Source organism: Macaca fascicularis, chromosome 13 (genome assembly GCF_037993035.2).
Source record: "Macaca fascicularis isolate 582-1 chromosome 13, T2T-MFA8v1.1".
Classification (NCBI taxonomy): Eukaryota; Metazoa; Chordata; class Mammalia; order Primates; family Cercopithecidae; genus Macaca; species Macaca fascicularis.
In genome coordinates, this window is record NC_088387.1 from 115,111,232 (window position 1) to 115,130,514 (window position 19,283).

Sequence of the window (19,283 nt, forward strand, 5' to 3'; positions counted from 1 at the left end):
TGAGCAAAGCCAATAACAGCAATCAGCATTTTCTCAAGGACCCTTAATAGACACCAAACGTCTAGTGCAGAGACAGCCTGCTTCATGGCATAGGCCCATGCTTGTCACCAGGACCTGTGTTTTGAGAAGGGACACCCACCTCCTCAATGTCAGAGGGTGGAAGAGGGTAAGGAGTCCCACTTACATTAGTGTCTATTTCAGAGAATATTGTTGGACTGGCAGGCCACGGACAGGGAAGCGAGGATGGGAGGCTTTCAGGATGTAGCCATGGAGAGAGGACAGAGGCTGCCAGCCTGGTCCCAGAGGTCCCAGTGAGGGAAGGAGGCAGTGAAGGGGCTGGGGGACAGGGTACCAGGACCCACCTGTGAAGACCAGCAAGGGTTGGGGTAGCAGGGCCACAACTCTCCTCTGAGGCCAGTACAGGCATCGGAAGCAGGAGTCACAGGGCCCTTACCCTCTCCTGCCCTCTGACACTGAGGAGGCGGGTGTCCCTTCCCAAAACACAGGTCCTGGTGACACGCGTGTCAGTGTCCTGGGAGCATTTTGCAGCACAGGCTGCGATCTTCTGGCTTGCCACTTATCCTGTGTCGTCAGGTTACAAAGTGTCATTTCTTGTTAATCGTGTAGAGAATTGCTCACCCTCCACATTTTAGTTTTTCATACTCTTGATTAGGAAAAACAAACATCAAGTTAGAAAAAGTTATAACTACAGCATCCCTGGGCTCTGAGTGAAGTCCTCTACCAAGATTAATGTGCAGGATCTCTGACAACTCCAGACCCTCATCAAGCTGTTCTGCTTCATGGAGGTTCTGGGCTAACAGAGATCTGGGTAACAGAGATTGTTGGGATCTGGGCTTTAGACTGGGACAGAACATAGCTGTCATGATTTCAGGGGCAACACTAAGAAAAAATGCTTTTCATGAAAGGAAAGATGCCACCGAGAAAACCACTTTGTATGTGTGTATAAATCAGGGTCTGTGAAATTCTCTAACAGCACTTCAGTTCATCAATACCACAAGTTTAAAAAAAAAAAAAAAAAAAAGGAGTGGCAGATATGCAAGGAGCAGGTGCACCTGAGTCAGGCTTTCCAGCAAGCACCTCACCCCAGGACAGGCCCCTTGTCTCCGAGCTGCAGCGTCCTCCCATGAGATGGAGAATCCTGCCTATTTCACAGGTTTGTATGAGAAGTGAGATGAAGCAATAAGCTACAGTTTTAGAAGGACTCTAAGAATCACGGATAAAAATGAAGACGACTCTGGTTGTAGCCTGTGAGTTGTCAGCAGGGAATCTGAGGGGTACAGTTGCTGGTCTTAAGACAAAGGAGGTTGGGAAGCCGTTCTGTGTTCTGGGAACATGGAACAGACTTGCAGAGGCAGCTCTTTACTTTGCAGGCATCCGGCAACTGGAAGCTGAAGCTCTTTGCAACAGCCCTGGAACTCATCCTTTGCACCCTAAAGTCACTCCACCCTCCAAGTCAGCCTTCTCCCCATCTGAAAAACCAAGACTAAAAGGATGCCCTCCGCTTAGGAGAGGCAACTCTGATGGCTGGATTCATGCATCTCTGAACCTCTCAGACCCCAGAAGAGAGGCCTGGGAAGCCCACCCACAGTCCTTGGAACCCCTAGGAGCCAGCCTGCAGAGCAGACATCATCAGTCAGCTTCCTGGTGCCTAAACTCCATACTGAAAGAGCAAGCCTGGTTTCAACCATTCTACATCTACTAGGCTTTCGTGTAGACTTTCATTTGACTGTTCATTTGAACAGAGGGACCTTGAGCTGAAGGACAGTTTGAAAACGATTTCCCAGCATTCACTCTTACCAGGGCAGGCCAATACCACAGTGTAAGATATTTAGTTTCTTCTTAATCTGATGACCCTATGATTTCTCAGATACATCTCATAGAAAACACAGAGATAAAACCATAGCAACAGCAGTTGCAATTGTAAAAATAAGACTAGAAAGAGAACCACCTCACTCTCACCTGCCTTAAGCCACTTAGAACTCAAGTATGTAGGCCGGGCGCGGTGGCTCAAGCCTGTAATCCCAGCACTTTGGGAGGCCGAGACGGGTGGATCACGAGGTCAGGAGATCGAGACCATCCTGGCTAACACGGTGAAACCCCGTCTCTACTAAAAAATACAAAAATCTAGCCGGGCGAGGTGGCGGGCGCCTGTAGTCCCAGCTACTCGGGAGGCTGAGGCAGGAGAATGGCGTGAACCCGGGAGGCGGAGCTTGCAGTGAGCTGAGATCCGGCCACTGCACTCCAGCCTGGGCGACAGAGCGAGACTCCGCCTCAAAAAAAAAAAAAAAAAAAAAGAACTCAAGTATGTAATGTCTGAGCATCAACATTTTTTCGGAGGGCCACTATGTGCCCACATTTATGAAAAAGCAGAACACAAGAAATCCCCTTCTCTTCAAAAGCTCCTTGAGTGGAAGTTACAGATCAGGGAACACAACCGCCACACAGTATGTGAAATGCTACGGTAAGTTTAAGCCCCAGATGTTTGAAGAGCTGAGAAACATTGAAGCCCTGTAGTTTAGGATGGCTCAGTGTGGAAAACTGAAAACACATATATATACGTTTATACACACATATATATTTGTACGTATATGTATGTGCATGTGTATATGTATATTTAATATCCTTATCCTGTAAGCTTTATTCTATTTTTAATTTTTTTATTTATTTAAACTTTTTTTGTTAAAAACTAAGACACAAACACATTAGCCTAGACCTACACAGGATCAGGATCATCCATGTCACTGGCTTCCACCTCCGCATCTTCTCCCACTAGAAGTTCTTCAGGGGCAGTAACACCATGGAGCTGTCATCTCATATGATACTAACAACAATGCCTTCTTCTGGATGCCTCCTAAAGGAGCTGTCTCAGGCTCTTTTACACCTCACTTATTTTTTCAAAAGTTGTAGTACATTCTAAAATAATGATTTAAAAAAAGTACAGAATAGTAAATACAAGGCAGAATGAATTTTTCAGCTCCACTGTAATCGTATGGGACCACCATTATATATGTGGTCTATCATTAAGCAAAACATGGTGATGTGGTGCATTACCGTACGTCTCTGCTGAGCTTTAGACTAGTAGAAACCTCAGCAGAGTCCTCTCAATCTGGACCCATCGTGCCCCAACACCCCCTTTCCTTCGCTGGTCCCACTATGGTGGCTCTATCCGTTCATGCTCTCTCAAGGAGATAGTTCAAAAGCCCCTGAAGCCTTCCTGGGTACTTCTGGCAGAATTCACTGTTCTCTCTGTGCTGTCACCCACTATCCACACTGCAAATATAGCCCTTAAAGCCCCAAATGATCGCAGCCCACACCTGCATCTCCCGCTGAGCAAGGGATCAGAGGGGGCGGGGATTATGTCTTACCTACATATCCAGGGCACCTAGCACAAGCCAGGTTGCAGTACACATAATGCAAAGCTAACAGGGACATAAAGATGTGCAAAGGAAGACCATCCCCCAAATCAGCTTAATTTCTAGGTGAGGAAATGCCACTTATTTCCCAATAAGTTACCTAATCAGAAGCTTAGGGTTTACATGTAGCTTTTCTGCAGTATACCAGGTGAATGACCTTGCAAATACATAGGAAAAAAAGGAAACAATATTGTATTATTTATCACCAGGCATGCTACTGCTCAATCCTTTATACACATTATCCCATTTAATTTATTCATGAGGTCGATCATATTTTCGAGATGAATAAACCAAGGCTTAGAGAAGTTAGGAAGCTTGCTGCAAATCACACAGCAAGTAGCAGAGGCAGAACAGAGATCTGAACCTATATTCCATTGCAATGTTCAACCACACAACTCAACCAACCATCTGGTCCCAACTTTTTATTTAAACAACTAAGAGTCGCTTTTATTATAGTTATGCATTGTGTGGGAAAGATTCTGTCTACTAAATGTTACATTTTGTTGGTTTGTTTGTTTTTGAGACAGGGTCTCGCTCTGCTGCCCAGGCTGGAGTGCAGTGGTGTAATCATGGCTCACTGCGGCCTCAACCTCCTGGGCTTGAGCAATCTTCCTGCCTCAGCATCCTGAGTAGCTGGGGCCACAGGTGTCTGCCACCACGCCCTGCTAATTTTTTTATATTTTGTAGAGACAAGGTCTCACTATGTTGCTCTCAGGCTCCTGAGCTCAAACAATCCTCCCACCTCAACCTCCCAAAGTGTTGGGATTACAGGCATGAACCACTGTGCCTGGGCAAAAAGTTACATTTTTATCTTTTTATTTATTTTTATTTTATTTATTTATTTATTATGAGATGGAGTTTCACTTTTGTTGCCCAGGCTGGAGTGCAATGGTGTGATCTTGTCTCTTCAACCTCCACCTCCCGGGTTCAAGTGATTCTCCTGTCTCAGCCTCCCGGGTAGCTAGGATTACAGGCACATGCCACCATGCCTGGCTAATTTTTGCATTTTTAGTAGAGACGGGGTTTCAACATGTTGGCCAGGCTGTTCTCGAACTCCTGACCTCAGATGATTCACCTGCCTCAGCCTCCCAAAGTGCTGAGATTACAGGCGTGAGCCACTGTGCCCGGCCAAAAGTTACATTTTTAAGTAACAACTTTCCATGGTTATATATCAAAATCCTGTCATCTGGGTTTTAATAGCAAAATTCCTAATCACCAATAAATAGCTGGTATCAGAATAGATTTAAATCTAGCTCAAAGCAAAAAAAAATTTATATAATTTATATACATATTTTATATATATAAGTAACATATATAAAATATATGTGTGTGTATATATGTTTTATTTGGCTTATTCAACCTTGTCATGGTTAAAAAATAACTTTCACTACACTATTATTTTAAGAACTAACAGAAATGTAGACATTTCTACCTTCCCAGATAACTAGGGACCTGGGTCTTGGGATGGGACCACAGCACTGCCCTTTTTCAGCTTCACGTGTTCCCACCTTTGGGATGAGAGTATCTTCTCTAGTTCTAGCAGCTGTCTGAATGCAAACAACTCTGCCAGCATCACCACCACATTCACATTCTCAGTGTAACTGTCAAAAGGCACAAGTATAAGTCAGCCCTTAATGGCTTTAACATGTCCCATTTTAAGTTAAAACATCTTCTACATTTTAGATTTCAGCCCATGAGGAACATCCCAGGTCACTCTACACACAGGTTGCATCTCTGACTGACACAACGAACATGGGATTGACCTCATGGTGGGATAATAGCAGCCTGATTTCAAAATACATGTCCACAATCCTTTCTCTCCGGCCACTGCTCCAGCATGGAATTTGTTGGTGATACTTACATGTCACTATTTTGCACACAAATGTTCAGGTTTACATTTGGCCTTCAAAAGTTAGATTTCACACTAATCCAAATGGAACAATTTAAGATATCTGGTAGCTCATCACCCCCAAGCTCCCAAGGCCTAGCACAGCACCTGGAACGTGTGAACAGGCCCCACACGCAGGCTCTTGTGACCTCCAGAGAATCACAAAGAAGCCACCAGGTACCCTGCAAGCAAGGAAGGCCCTGGAGAACCTGCTTCAGGGGAGTGCCGTATTAGCAATTGCTACGCAAGTCCGTTTCGTGCTGAAATACATTTAAGGAACACAGGAAAGCGGACAGTACGTCTTTGACTGCAGATGTCTCGGTACATTCACCCTGCTCTTGGGCACCCAGGAAGCCTTGGTGGTGGAGGATGTGGGCAGGGATGTGGCATCCGTCATTAGCAAACCCACTGAACCACACAAATCATTTCTGAGTGCATCTTGAGATAAATGTTCTTCAGAAGACATTTAGGGAGAGCTGCCCAAACTCTGTTTTTACTCCTGCAGTTCTAACCCCAAACTTAGAAGCAAAATGAGAAAGAACTAGGGCTGCTGACTGCCTACCACATGACTTCACACGTTCTTCCACTTGAACTTCGAGGTAAACTATTTTTACCTCAATTATACAGATGGGGTAAACGAGGCTTGCTCAGGGCAGAAATAGAGCTGGCATTTCAGCTCCAGGACACCTGACTCCGAATACCATGCTTTTCCCTCCAGCCCTGGACTCCTTGAGATAAAGTTACTTCAGCACTTAACTGTAATTTTGTAGTAACTGTTTTTTTTTTTTAAGAGTGCCTCTTTTTAGTCTTAATTTTCTTCCTTCCCATGTCTGCACCCCTCAGAAAAGGACAGTTGCAACTCCTCTGGCCACAGACTCGGGGCTTCTCCCCATGCCCTGCCCCCAGCTTGAGGCAACCTGCAGCCCCCACAAAGGCAAAGGCACCACCGAAAAGATCAGGACACCCCGACACCTCCTCCCTTCTCAATCTTCAACACACAGGTGCTTCCTTCTCTTCACGCTACAGCGAGCTGCGGGCAGAGGTGGAACTAGTTTCAACATTTTAAATTTTGGTAAATAGTTGTGAAAAAAAATCACAGCAGCGTCACTGTGTTTTGGTGTCCCCAGCAGCCTCTTTCCGAGAACACAGTGCCAGCTTCTTCCTTCACATCCACTGACTTCAGTAAGGCTTTTGGTCTCAGTTCGAGTGGCTTACTTGTTTTTACTACAATTCTCTAGAAATAGAAAACTAAAACAACAATAACAAAAATGAAGGCCTCAGCAAAAAAGCCAGGGAGAAGCAACTATTTCAAGGGTAAGAACACAAGCTGTGGCCTCTGACAGCAGGCAGGTGACTGCAGAGACCGCAAACGCACCCCCCACCCCCAGCCAACAGGCAGTTGTGGCAGAGGGGGAGCCATTCAATCAGCTGGGAAGATGTCCTTGCAGGCAAGAGGAGGTGATTTTGTGTAAAGCTGATTATTGAATTCATCTTGATGGGTTCTACCGTCCTAACCCATCTAGAAATGACGATAAGCCCCACTCACGGTGCTAACAGGACGGAGATCAATCTCCCTTCTATCCTTCTCCATCTCAGAAACATGTCAAAAGCAACTTCCTTTCCTCCAGGTTGGAGCTGTCTTCCTGGCGCTTTAATGAGGCACATTTCTTGGATGGCAACTACAGTACTGAGATCAATACACTTCATTTCAATCCGTGAGTTTTTACTGATCAGCTCGTCTGGGTCCTGCACTAAACTAGGTGCTAGGTGGATAGACAATGGGCCAGAAATTCTTCTGCCCTTAAGAAAGGCTGAATCTAGCATAAACAAGAAACAGAAGACATAGACATAAATGTCTGTAAAGCTCCCTCTCCTTATCTATAAAACAAAGATAAAAATATTTGCTGTGCCTACATACCAAGGACATCATGAGGCACAAATGAAATAAAATCTGAAAGCTATGCAAGAAAGATGAATGCATCAGTGACTGTTCGAGTGACAGATTATAATCCAGGCATTTGCAAAACCCACAGGGAAGCCGTCTACACCATCCACATACAACAGCAGTTAAATTCAGAAGCAACTTCTTTTTTTGAAGACAGTTTTTCATTTTTCTTTTCTGTACTTTTTAAAATGATAAACATTGTGTTTTATTTTTCAGCTTTATTCAGTTATAATTGATAAAGACTGCCATTTTATACTAAAAGTGAACAATGTGAAATTTTGATATACATTTTTTGTATACTATACTGTAAAACCATCAAGCTAATTAAATATCCATCATCTCACATAGTTACCAATTTGTGTGTGTATAGTGAGAATACTTAAGATCTATCCTCACAGAAGATTTCAAGTATGCAAAACAGCATGATTAACTATAATTATCATGCTGTACGTTAGGTCTCTAGAACTTATTCAACCCATATAACTGCAACTTCACACCCTTTGACCTATGTCTCCCCATTCCCTGCAGACCCCGGGCAACTACCCTCCTACTTCCGGCTTCTATGCCTCATTTTCTTTTTTCATTCCTCAAATGGACAGAAAAAACATGCAAAATTCAATGAAATTAACTATGAGTAAACCTCACACACTCATTTATCTTTTGTAATAGATAAAATCTGGGGTTTGAGTTTGACCCAAACCCCAAATTCTTGACTTAGAAGTCCCCACATTCATTAAGCCCTGAAGGATCATCTGGCCCCAAAAGAATGTTGGCTACATCATAATAATATTAAATGTGATTTTAAAATATCTATATTCTAGTTTAGCACTAAGCCAGGGAAAGATGACACTGAGGATGGAATATTCTAACTACACACAATCACTAGGTTAGCACTGCCGTAACTTCAGACATGTGACTATCAAAATACATTTGATATAAGGTGTGGAAGCTTTTGCTGTGTAGCAAGGAGAATATGCGCGATGATAAGTTTTGTGAATTGTTATCACGAGCTTCTAAAATTCTGTTTAACCGATTGCTTTTGCACCACAAGCAACTGTAATGGAAATCTTCCACTCTGGGAGCCTGCCTGACTAACAGAATAATTCTTCCAAGAACTGTGTGAAGGCCTCAACAAGAAGACGCCACTGTCAGGCAGAATTTAGTCCAAAGGTTTGCCTAGTGTCTCTGCAAACGAAAGCAAAAAGCTCATCCTAAAATCAATGCAACATGTATTTTATCCAAAAAGACCAACCAGAGTACAGAAGATGCATTGGCACTGGGCTATGGTTGTCATCTGCTCCACTGGGTACTCCCCAAGACAGAGCTTGCAAGACACCAGCGGGTCGAGGGCCAGGTCCCAGGTGGGCCGGTACCTTGCTGTGGTCATCGCAGAACAGTCTGAAACGAGAGAAGCATGGAAGGTCAGACCTCCCCACCCCTGGCATCCACCTGCTCCGTGGCAGGGGTCACATCTCCTGGCTGTAGCTGGGACCCAGGGCAGTGGCCAACTGACTGCTGGTGGGGCCTAGAGCATTTGGATGCTCCGAGAATTTTTTTTTTTTTTTTTTTGAGATGAAATCTCACTCTGTCGCCCAGGTGGGAGTACAGTGGTGCGATCTCAGCTCACTGCAACCTCCGCCTCCTGGGTTCAAGCGATTCTCTTGCCTCAGCCTCCCAAGTAGCTGGGTGGCAAGTGCCACCACGCCAGGCTAATTTTTTGTTTTTTTAGTAGAGATGGGGTTTCACCATATTAGCCAGGATGGTCTCAATCTCCTGACCTCCTGATCCGCCCGTGTCTGCCTGCCAAGCTCTGAGAAATTTTAACCAGGGGTGCCTGCCTTGGGTCTGTGAGTGGCTCCCTTACCATTCTGATAGTAACTTTCATGTCTGCCCTCAAAATGGCAAAGAACTCACCCACACACCCATTCTTCTCTCCCTCCCACTGATGTGCATTTTATTAAGACACCTGCCAACCAGGCTGCTAACCCAGGAGGGCAAAACCTCAGCCATCTTGGAAAAGAAGCTTTTGCTAAAATACGTATTGCTTGGATTTAACGTTCTTCACTGTTAAAGACGTTGTGAATATCAGGACAAGCCCGGGTGGAAGGGTCAGAGCAGGAGGGCTTGGTTGGGGTTGTGAGGTCTGAGTTTTCAGGGCAGCTGGAAAGGAGATGGACATCCAACAGAAGGAAGAAATGTCGTAGCATCTTTCACCAGAAGACAGGGCACAAGGGCCCCCTGGAGGGGCAGAACCAATGCTGTGCTTTGTGATCAGAGAGAACTCTATTTCCAAACTCCCTCTGCCCACAAGCAGCACGGTTCCCTAACCATTCTCAGCCTCGGCTGGCTCATCTACACGATGGGGCTGATAATCCCCTCTCACAGAGGTGTTCTGAGGATGATGCGAGATCATAAAAGGGGTCAGCTGCACACAGCAAGTGCTCAGGAAAATCCCTTCCTCCCTGTGATGGTTAATACTGAGTGCCAACTTGATTGGACTGAAGGATGCAAAGTCTTGTTCCTGGTGTGTCTGCGAGGGTGTTGCCAGAGAAGATGAACATTTGAGTCAGTGGACTGGGAGAGGCAGACCCACCTCAGCCAGGGTGGGCACCAGCTAATCAGCTGCCAGAGCAGCCAGAATAAAAAGCAGGCAGGAAAACGTGGAAAGACTAGACTGGCTGAATCTTCTGGCCTCCGTTGTTCTCCTGTGCGGGGCTTTCTGCCCTCGAACATCGGACTCCAAGTTCTTCAGCTCTGGCACTCCTGGACCTTCGACCACAGACTGAAGGCTGCACTGTCAGTTCCCTACTTTTGAGGTTTTGGGACTTGGACTGGCTTCCTTGCTCCTCAGCTTGCGGATGGCCTATTGGGGGGCCTTACCTTGTGATCGTGTGAGTCAACACTGCCTAATAAACTCCCCTTTACATAAACACCTATCTAATTAGTTCTGCCCCTCTAGAGGACCCCAACAAATCCACTCCCCTCCCTGTGATGTCTCCTTCAGCCATTGCTTAGCAGTCAGAGAATGTGAAGATGCCGCTGCACGCCGCAGGGAGGGGTGGGACTTACTGTCATTCGAGGAGCTTATTCCCAGGGTCAAGGAGCTGTCCTAACTTAAAACAAAAAAAAAATTTATCATCCCTTTCTCAAGTTCTGTGACTCACACCTCACTGGGTGTCACTGAGCGAATATTTCATTAGGAAAACCCACCTGGTGAATTCTACATGGAAGGAGAAGGGAGAATTCTACCAGGAGGAGAAGACACGTCTGGCCCAGAAGGAAGCGCCTGCAGGACCCTGAAAGCTCACCCAGCAGATGGGACCCAGTGAGACAGGAGGAAGGACATGAGAGGCAGAAATGAGCCAGATCTGGGGAGGAGACCCTGACTATCAGAGCTCAAGCAACTGAGGGGGTGACTGAAGGCCACCCGGGATCTGCACTGGGAATCTGCGCAGGTCTTCGGCATCTGGGGCAGGAGTGGGCTGCAGTCGGAGGGGCCTCTTCCAAGGGCAGTTGATGCCTGTGAGTCACTCAGTCTAAAACACATGTGTCTCCCTCGTTACAAAAGGACTCTTTGGCACAAATTCCTCTGGACTGGCGAGCACTTCCAAGATAGTTTAAACAGGCATCATGATTTGACCTCAAGCTGGTGGGTCCTGAGGAGTGAGATAATTGGAAGCGTCGCACAGCTCTCTGCGGCTGCAGGGGGTACAGACATCAAGGCGTCCTCCCCAAGGTCATTTTCATTTGGATCATTTCTCTACACCTTGAATTTTATGACTATGCTTATGCTTATGATTGCCATCGTTTTAAAACTCTCATGGGTTTTTCTGGGTCCTAAGCTGACGGGCCATGACATTTTTCTTTTTATTTCTCTGTATCTTTTTTTCTGTTTTAATACTTAATAATTTTTTTAAGTAATATCTCTTAAAGTTCACTGGACAACGTGATAATTATATTTTAAAATGTCAGCTGGCCCTAAATTGGACAACAAACCTTAACCCCAGGCACTGAGGCTTGGGGCAGGTGGCAGAAATCTGTCAGGGCTGGAAAAGTTTCAACGGGGCAGTGGCTGGCAATTGGCTCCTCTGGCCTGGAGATTTGGGGAGAGCTTGTTTTTGACAATGTTGAAAAAGCACAGGGTACGAGTTCTGTCAGGCTGTTGGGGAGGGTGTAGGATACAGGGTTCACACTTTTCAATCAAGCAGACCTGGCCTCAAATTCCTTTTTTTTTGAGACGGAGTCTTGCTCTGTCGCCCAGGCTGGAGTGCAGTGGCCGGATCTCAGCTCACTGCAAGCTCTGCCTCCCGGGTTTACGCCATTCTCTTGCCTCAGCCTCCTGAGTAGCTGGGACTACAGGCGCCCGCCACCTCACCCGGCTAGTTTCTTGCATTTTTTTTTAGTAGAGACGGGGTTTCACCGTGTTAGCCAGGATAGTCTCAATCTCCTGACCTCGTGATCCGCCCATCTCGGCCTCCCAAAGTGCTGGGATTACAGGCTTGAGCCACCGCGCCCGGCCTTTTTTTTTTTTTTTTAGCCACTTGGTTATATGACGTTGAAGAAATTACATAACTTAAATTTAACTTCTATGAACTTAATTTTTGTTTTTGTTTCGTTTTGTTTTTTCCCTCGGTAAAGCCTATATAACCATCACCACCCATGTAGACTTTGGAAGAATGAGTGAGAAGTAATATATTTACAAGTTCCTGGGAGATACTAGGAGCTTGGTAAGTGGAAGTCATTACAATAGGTCAGGTTAACAAGCTTAGACTTTAACCTACATAGACGAAATGGATAAAACAAGTTGTTGGGCAGAGATATCATATGGTAAAATTAGTCATTTAGGAAGTTCAATCCAATGGAGAAAATGTTTAGAAGAATCAAACCTCAAAACCTCCTAAAGCCTCCTCCCTTATTGTCAGCCATGCAGTATGCTCCCAGCCTGGACATCACCGAGAACGCAGTCCCCAAGGGCAGAGCTTAACTGCTCCACAGAGTACCCTTGAATCCCCGCCTCCACCCTGCGTCAACAGTTCCCTGTCCCACAAGCCAGTTACAGCCTCTGTCCTGGACCTCTGCCCTGCTCCATCGTGCTTGGTCCCAAGACAATTCTCTTTCCTTCCAGCTTCAGATCTGGGCTCCTTTTCCTGTTTACAGCCTCTCTGTTGTGACCCCCCCGGCACGGCGTACAGGGCTCCATCTGTCTGATTTCCTTTCTGCCTGGACCATGATTTCTATTTGGCCCCCAGTGGCTTCCCCTGCCCTGGGCACAGGTCATCCCGTGGCCCTCACCTCCCATTTCCCCCACCAGCCCTGTGAGCTGGATTTGAAGCAGGTCACATCACCATTTCCAGGAATCACATCACTATTCTTTCCCCAACAGAATACACAGTCTCTCAGTTGTGCTCAAAATCGTGATTCAAATGGTGACAACAACAGGATATATTTCACAGAAAAAAAAAAAAAAAAAGGTCTATATTGTCTAAACCCATCATGGACCTTCCCTACACACAGGATGGCCTTAATATGATTTTGCAAACAGTGAACAGCTGCGAACTTGCAATTAGATTGTGCTAAGAGAATCACAATGCACAATAAAAGAAAGCAGAGTCTTTGTTTTCCTAATGGGAATGTCAAGTCATATGAAATGGCAAACTGTTTTAGGAACATCTGGTCAATTATAAGTATTATTCAATTTAAGCAATTCAAATCTGTATAAGGCAATTTACTTATTAAGCATAACTGAGGCTGTGCAAAGGATTGTGCCTTGTGATGAAAGAGGTGTGGACACAAGGATGAGAGAGAGCTGGAAGAGAAAATCGTCCATTGTGGAGAGATTCGGCAGATTCATGTAAGGTCCAAGGTGGTTCTTTGGCCACAACTATCCCATCTCTGAGCCCCAGGGCTATGGACCTCTGTAGGCCCCTATTCTTCCCACCTTTACTCCTTCAAAGCAAAACTGGGAAAGGTAGGCAGCTGCCAGCCAGTCGTCATCCACCTCTTACTTTCATGCCTTCCTCCAGCAAGTCCCTGCTCTCCTCCAGTAGCCTGGGACACTCTCGTGTTTCCTCCACAGCCTAACTCCCTTTTCCTTCCTTACCCCTTCTCCACATCCTGCAAACCCTTCACAGCCAGCATCAGTCCTGGTGCTGGGTGACATCCCCTCTGATTTCCCACATCTCTCAGCTGTCTCCCCTTTCTCTGGGTCTCTGCTGTGTGTGGTCCATGAGGCTTCTTGAGCAGTGCTCTCTGAACAGCAGCATCAGCATCACCTGAGAACTTGCTGGAATGTAACTGGTTGGGCTCCAACCCAGACTCATTAAAACAGAAACTCCGGGGAGGTGGGTGGGGCGGCACAGTGATCCGTTTCCATGAGCCTGGCGGGGACTGGGATGCACAATGAAGCCCCAGAACTACTGGTCTGTATCATTCCACTCAACAGCATTTCCACCCAAGTCCGTCTGACTCAAGTCTGTGTGGGCTGAAGCCCACCAAGTGCACCGTTCTTCAACAATACCAACACTCAGCTGTCATGTCTACAAGGCCCTGGGCCAGACTCTCATAGTAACTCTCATTTCTTCTGGGTAAGTGTGGCTTTGGAAGTCTACCAGCTCACCAGCCTTTCCGGGTAAGTGTGGCTTTCAAAGTCTGACAGATGTGGGAATTTATCTCCTCAACTTGATGATACATTATCCAAGGGTAGGAACTATGTTCTAGCCTTCTGGACAGCGATCACTGCAGATATTCCATAATTATAACAACAATTACACACACACACACACACACACATATATATATATGTATGAGAGAGAGAGACTGTTAAATGTGCATCAGACATTGTGATCATCATTTGCATATACTACTTCATTTCTCTGCACAATGACTTTGAGACTTTGATAGTTTGCTGTTATTCAAACTTTACCAATGAGTAAACCAAGGTTCGGAGAGGATTAGGGTCACCTGCACAAACACAAAGGGCTCTTCACAGTCTGTGTGGCCCTAAGACACAGCCATTTACCGTGCTACTCCTCCTCTGTATATCCTCCTCAGCTGAATGAGATGGAGCCTTTTGGATTTGTAGAGATATAAGACAAACCAACTTCGGTGTTGCTTCTGAGCTTCCTGGGCTTAACTTGAGCATGTACAGATTGGCAGTGGCTGGGAAAAGCTACATCTTCATAATTTGGAGCTGTCATCAGCAGCAGAAATTGGAGAACGGTGGCTGAGTAGAAAGCTGGCTGTAAAAGAGCTGGCTGATTCAAGTGTACGGTTCCATGATGCTTTAGAAAAGTACTTGGACGCCGTCTCCTCCCAAGCAGATGGTGCCCACTCAATGATAAAAACTTAGCTATTTCTAGCAATCACACTCCTAGGTCCCCAGCTAATGTAAAAACTTACGTTCACATGAAAACGTGCACACGCATGCTTATAGCCACTCAGCCGTAACTGCCAAAATTTGGAAACAACCGAGCTGTCTTTCAGCAGGTGAATGGGTAAACTATGGTATATCCAGGCAGTGGAATATTATTCGGCACTGAAAAAATAAGCCATCAAGCCAAGAAAAGACACGGAAGAAATTTAAAGGCACACTACTACATGCAAGAAGCTAACTTGAAAAGGCTACACACAAATTGATTCAAAGACAAAACTGTAAGGATGATCAAAAGATCGGGGGTTACCAGAGATCATGGAGAGGGAGAGATGATCGGGCAGAGCACAAAAGGTATTCAGGGGAGAGCAACTATTCAGCATGAAGCGTAATGGTGATTACATGTCATTATCCATCTGTCAAAGCCCACAGAATGTGCAACACTAAGGGTGAGTGAAACCTAGCATGAACTATGGACTAAATTTTACCCCCCTGGCAAATTTGTATGTGGAAGCCCTAACCCCCACTGGGACTGCATCTGGAGATTTAGCCCATCTAGAAGTCTATATATCTATATCTATGTGTGTGTATCTGTGTATGTGTGTGTGTGTGTGTAGCAATCTCTCTCTACATATATAGTAGTATGTATAACATGTTATATACAATATATCATGTTATATTATATATAACATGTTATATATACTACAATATATCATATGTTATATAATATATCATGTTATATTATATATCATGTTATATTATATACCATATATGTTATATGATATATGATACATGTTATATATTTATATTATATATGTTACATTTTATATATATATACACTGCTATATATAAAAAAATTATATATATGGTCTTTAGGAAGGGATTAAGGTTAAATTAAGGTTAAATGAGATCATAAGGGTGGGACCACAATACAATAGGACTGGAGTTACACAAAGAGGACGAGAGAACTCCTATGCGCTTTCTTGGCCATGTGAGGACACAGCAAGAAGGCAGCCTCTGTAAGCCAGGGGGATGTCCTCACCAGAACTCAAGCATGCTGGCACCCTCCTCTCAGACTTCCAGCCTCCAGAACTGCAAGAAAATAAATTTCTGTTGTTTCAGCCCCGCAGTCAATGGTATTCTGTTACAGCATCCCCAACTGACTACCATAGGAAATTATGAACCCTGGGAGAGAATGCTGATCAATGTATATTCATTCATTGTGACAAATGTGCCACTGTGGTATGGGATGTTAATAGCTAATTGTGTGTATGTGGGGATGGGTGTATGGAAACTCTATTATCCGTTCAATTTGGTTTGAACCTAAAACTGTTGTAAAAAAAAATAAGGTCTTTTTTTCTTTTTTTTAAGAAAAGGGTACCTACTGTATGATTCTAATTATATGACATTCCAGAAAAGGCAAAACCCTAGTCAGCAAACAGATCAGTGGTTACTGGTGGCTTGGGGAGGGCTGGGAGAGCAGAGGAGGCTTGAGTGGCTGAGTACAGGGCATTTTCAGGGCAATAAAACTATTCTGGATGATACTGTAATAATAGATATGTGACATTCTGCACTGATCAAAACCCATAAAACAGAACTTTACAAAGAGTGATCCTTAATGCATGTAATTTAAAAAACAATCATTGAGGAGGTCAGAGGCATGGCGGGACAGAATCCAGACTGTGACAAAGTTTCCACCTGTATTAAAAGCGGGTGGGGGAAAGGTGCTGACCAGAATGATTTCAGCAATGGGCCGAACCCGTAATAATAACGGCCAAGTTCATGAGCACTGCTCTCCAGATGACGAAGCTGCCTGCTGCAGGGCCTGGGTTAACAATTCTGAAGCCACTATCCCTTTCCACTGGAGTGGAACAAATAAGTAAAGGGATGGTGGACGGTGGGATCCAGGTTTCTCACTGTTGGAGTGGAAGGTCTCAGATGAACAAGGGTGGTCACGGAATAGAGTTGGCCTCATCAGTAGGAACTCATGTTTAGCTTCATATAGATTCAGGTGGCTACAAAAAGAAATCTATATAGATTTGTGGGCACACACCGGTTAGTGTACATACATATGTTTCCTTGTTCTAGCAGGTGACAGGGCACAGAAGGAATGACATCCCAGTTTGCAACAAGCACATCTAGTGCCCAGATCTTGATTCTAACACAATGTTCCAGTTACCGAAACTAGGGTTCCCTGGACAAAGAGCTGATTATAGGACTGGGGAAGGACATTCAAGTTGAGCTGAAGGATGTCCAAACAGTATAGGAGGCAACTGAAAAAGCTCCCAGTGGTTGTAGCTGAAAAAAACCAGAGCAACAGAGTAGCATGAATTATCGCCCAGAATAGAAAATATATACCCACGAGCCCATACTCACATAAACAAATGGGGGAAAAGACACATCTCCCAGGCAGAAAAACTCCACATAATTTTCGTAGACACTACACACTCAAGGAGGTGGAGCCTAACTCCTCATTCTGAAGTGCGCCGTAGAGAATGACTTCCTTCCAAAGAGTGTAGTTTAGAAAAGCGTGGAAAAAGGAGTTCACCCGTGTGAAGAGGACAAACGCTGCCTCTGTGAGGTGACCCCGACAGCATCAGGGGTGACTGTGCACATGGGTGGTGTTGACGGTGACCACACCCCTCACCCTCCCAGGATGTGATGAGAATAAGGTTTCATCTCTGGGATCTTTCTCTCAAAACCAATAAACCCTGTCTTCTTATGAGAAGAGCATCAAATAAATCCCAATTCAAGAATACGCTACAAAATTCCTAACCAAAAACTGTCAAAGTCTTCAATGGAAGCCTGAGAAACTGTCCCAGTGGAGAGGAATCTAAGGAGATGAGACCCCTAAATGCAACGAGAGAACCTGGAATAGAAGAAGGACACTGGGTAAAAACTCAAAAAACTGAAATGAAGAGGGTACTTGAGTTGATAAGCACGTAAGAGTATTGGTTTAACATTGTGACAAATGTACTGAACTAATGCAAGATGTTAACAGGAGAAGCTGGGCATGAGGTTTATGGGAACTCTCTGTACTACCTGCGTCATTTTCTAAATCTAAATCCGTAACGGTCTAACTAAATCTGAATCTAAAACTAAATCCGTAAATCTAAATCTAAACTGCCCTAAAATACAAGTTTATTTTTAAACGAAACACTTTGACAGTAAAAATCTGAGAAACACTAAATTAAATACAGTTAAACAGATGAGTTTGCTTAGTTTTCAGCATTTTAAACTTCTTATGGTTTTTGGTATGCTAATGAAGACCATCACAGTCCAAGAAAGGTACACAGAAGGGCCCAAGGAGCCCATAAAACACTTTCTCAAGCACTACTGCATAGCATTAAAGCTTTGTAAGAAATACAAGAAAGAAAGCTGCTCTTAGTCATTTCAATATTAACAGATTTCCCTAAATGAAGATTTTGCAGGAGTACAGAGAAGAACAGACACAATCAATAAGGAAGAACCCAGGGACCAGAGGAAGGGCGCCCACCTTCTGAGCACAGGGCCAGATGGAGATAGATTCACTGGAGAAACAGCCACAGACTGGCACCAAGTGGAGGTCGTGGGTGCTTTCTGCCTTCTACCTTTACCTACACCTGCAAGTGACGGTGAAGGGCCAGCCACTGGGAGCACCTCAACTGCAGAGGACAGCATCCATAACTGGACACTAAAACATACAGGGTAGGTGAGCAGAAAGTCTACTTACACGGAACTGTTCTCTTTCGTAGGCCAGGTGACCTCCATGCAGAGCCCTGTGCTTCTCCCTCCACCCATCAAAGTGTTCTTAAGTCTGCACGTCCCACAGCAGGCCACAGAGAGGACGGAACTGTGATCTGACAGGGACACACACACACACACACACACACGCACACACACACACACAAACACACCCCCCCCAGAAACCCTGCTGAAAACGACCTTAGAGAAGCACCCAACACTGCCCCGGGTGTGGCCCCAAGACGCCTCCTTCCCGGCCCCCGCAGATCTGCAGACCAGCTTCTGGAGGCAGCCTCTCTTGCAGGCCACTTGGCTTGGAAAACAACTGCTATTCATGACAGGAAGCTCCTTCTTTATTTCTAAGACCAAAACAATTGATTCAGCCATTCCCCAGAGCGCTGATAAAACATTCCACACACAAACTTAAACGTTTCTCGGTGGCTTCAACATGATGGCTGGTTTCCCACAGAGGGCCCCAGACTCAGCCACGCGTTCTGACCCCCATCTGGGAATGAGATGCAGAGGAAGACACAAAGGGCCTATTATTTCAACACTAATGTATTTGCCCAGATAAACATTACACTTCAGCTACCAGAGAGCAATGCCGTCAAAATCAAACATCAACTCATTAAATTTTAGAGTTGAAGGGGGGATGTTTGGATCATCCCTCCTTCTTTTTAGAGACAATTCCCTCCTTCTGAGCTGTTTAGGGATTTGCTAAGAAGTCACAGCAACCCTGCCCCTCACCCCAACCCCACTTCCTTCCGTCAGATAAAGAACTACCCTTAACGTTTTATTGCAAAATTTTTGCTAGGGACATAGTCATTCTCTCTCTCTCTCTCTGTCAGACAGAACACAAAGAAAAAGCAGCAGGAGAGATATATATGGACATCTATGATAAACCTTGAATAGCAGTGGGCCACC

General features: G+C 45.0%; 1 protein-coding gene across 14 annotated transcripts in view; it reads right to left on the reverse strand.

The window, feature by feature from the left end:
• The window catches only part of RNF144A (ring finger protein 144A), a 424,395-nt gene that overhangs the window by 337,050 nt on the left and 68,062 nt on the right, over positions 1-19,283 (reverse strand). For 10 of the 14 annotated variants that reach the window (XM_074012421.1, XM_065527464.2, XM_074012422.1 and 7 more), the window contains one exon: positions 8,520-8,665. The exons of 3 other annotated variants lie outside the window; for them this stretch is intronic. In XM_074012421.1, the coding sequence (XP_073868522.1) occupies positions 8,520-8,654 (135 nt within the window). In that variant the 5' untranslated portion in view covers positions 8,655-8,665. Of the gene's footprint in view, positions 1-8,519; positions 8,666-18,348; positions 18,687-19,283 lie in introns of those variants that run through there. One more of the 14 variants, XM_065527465.1, reaches the window with a different exon arrangement.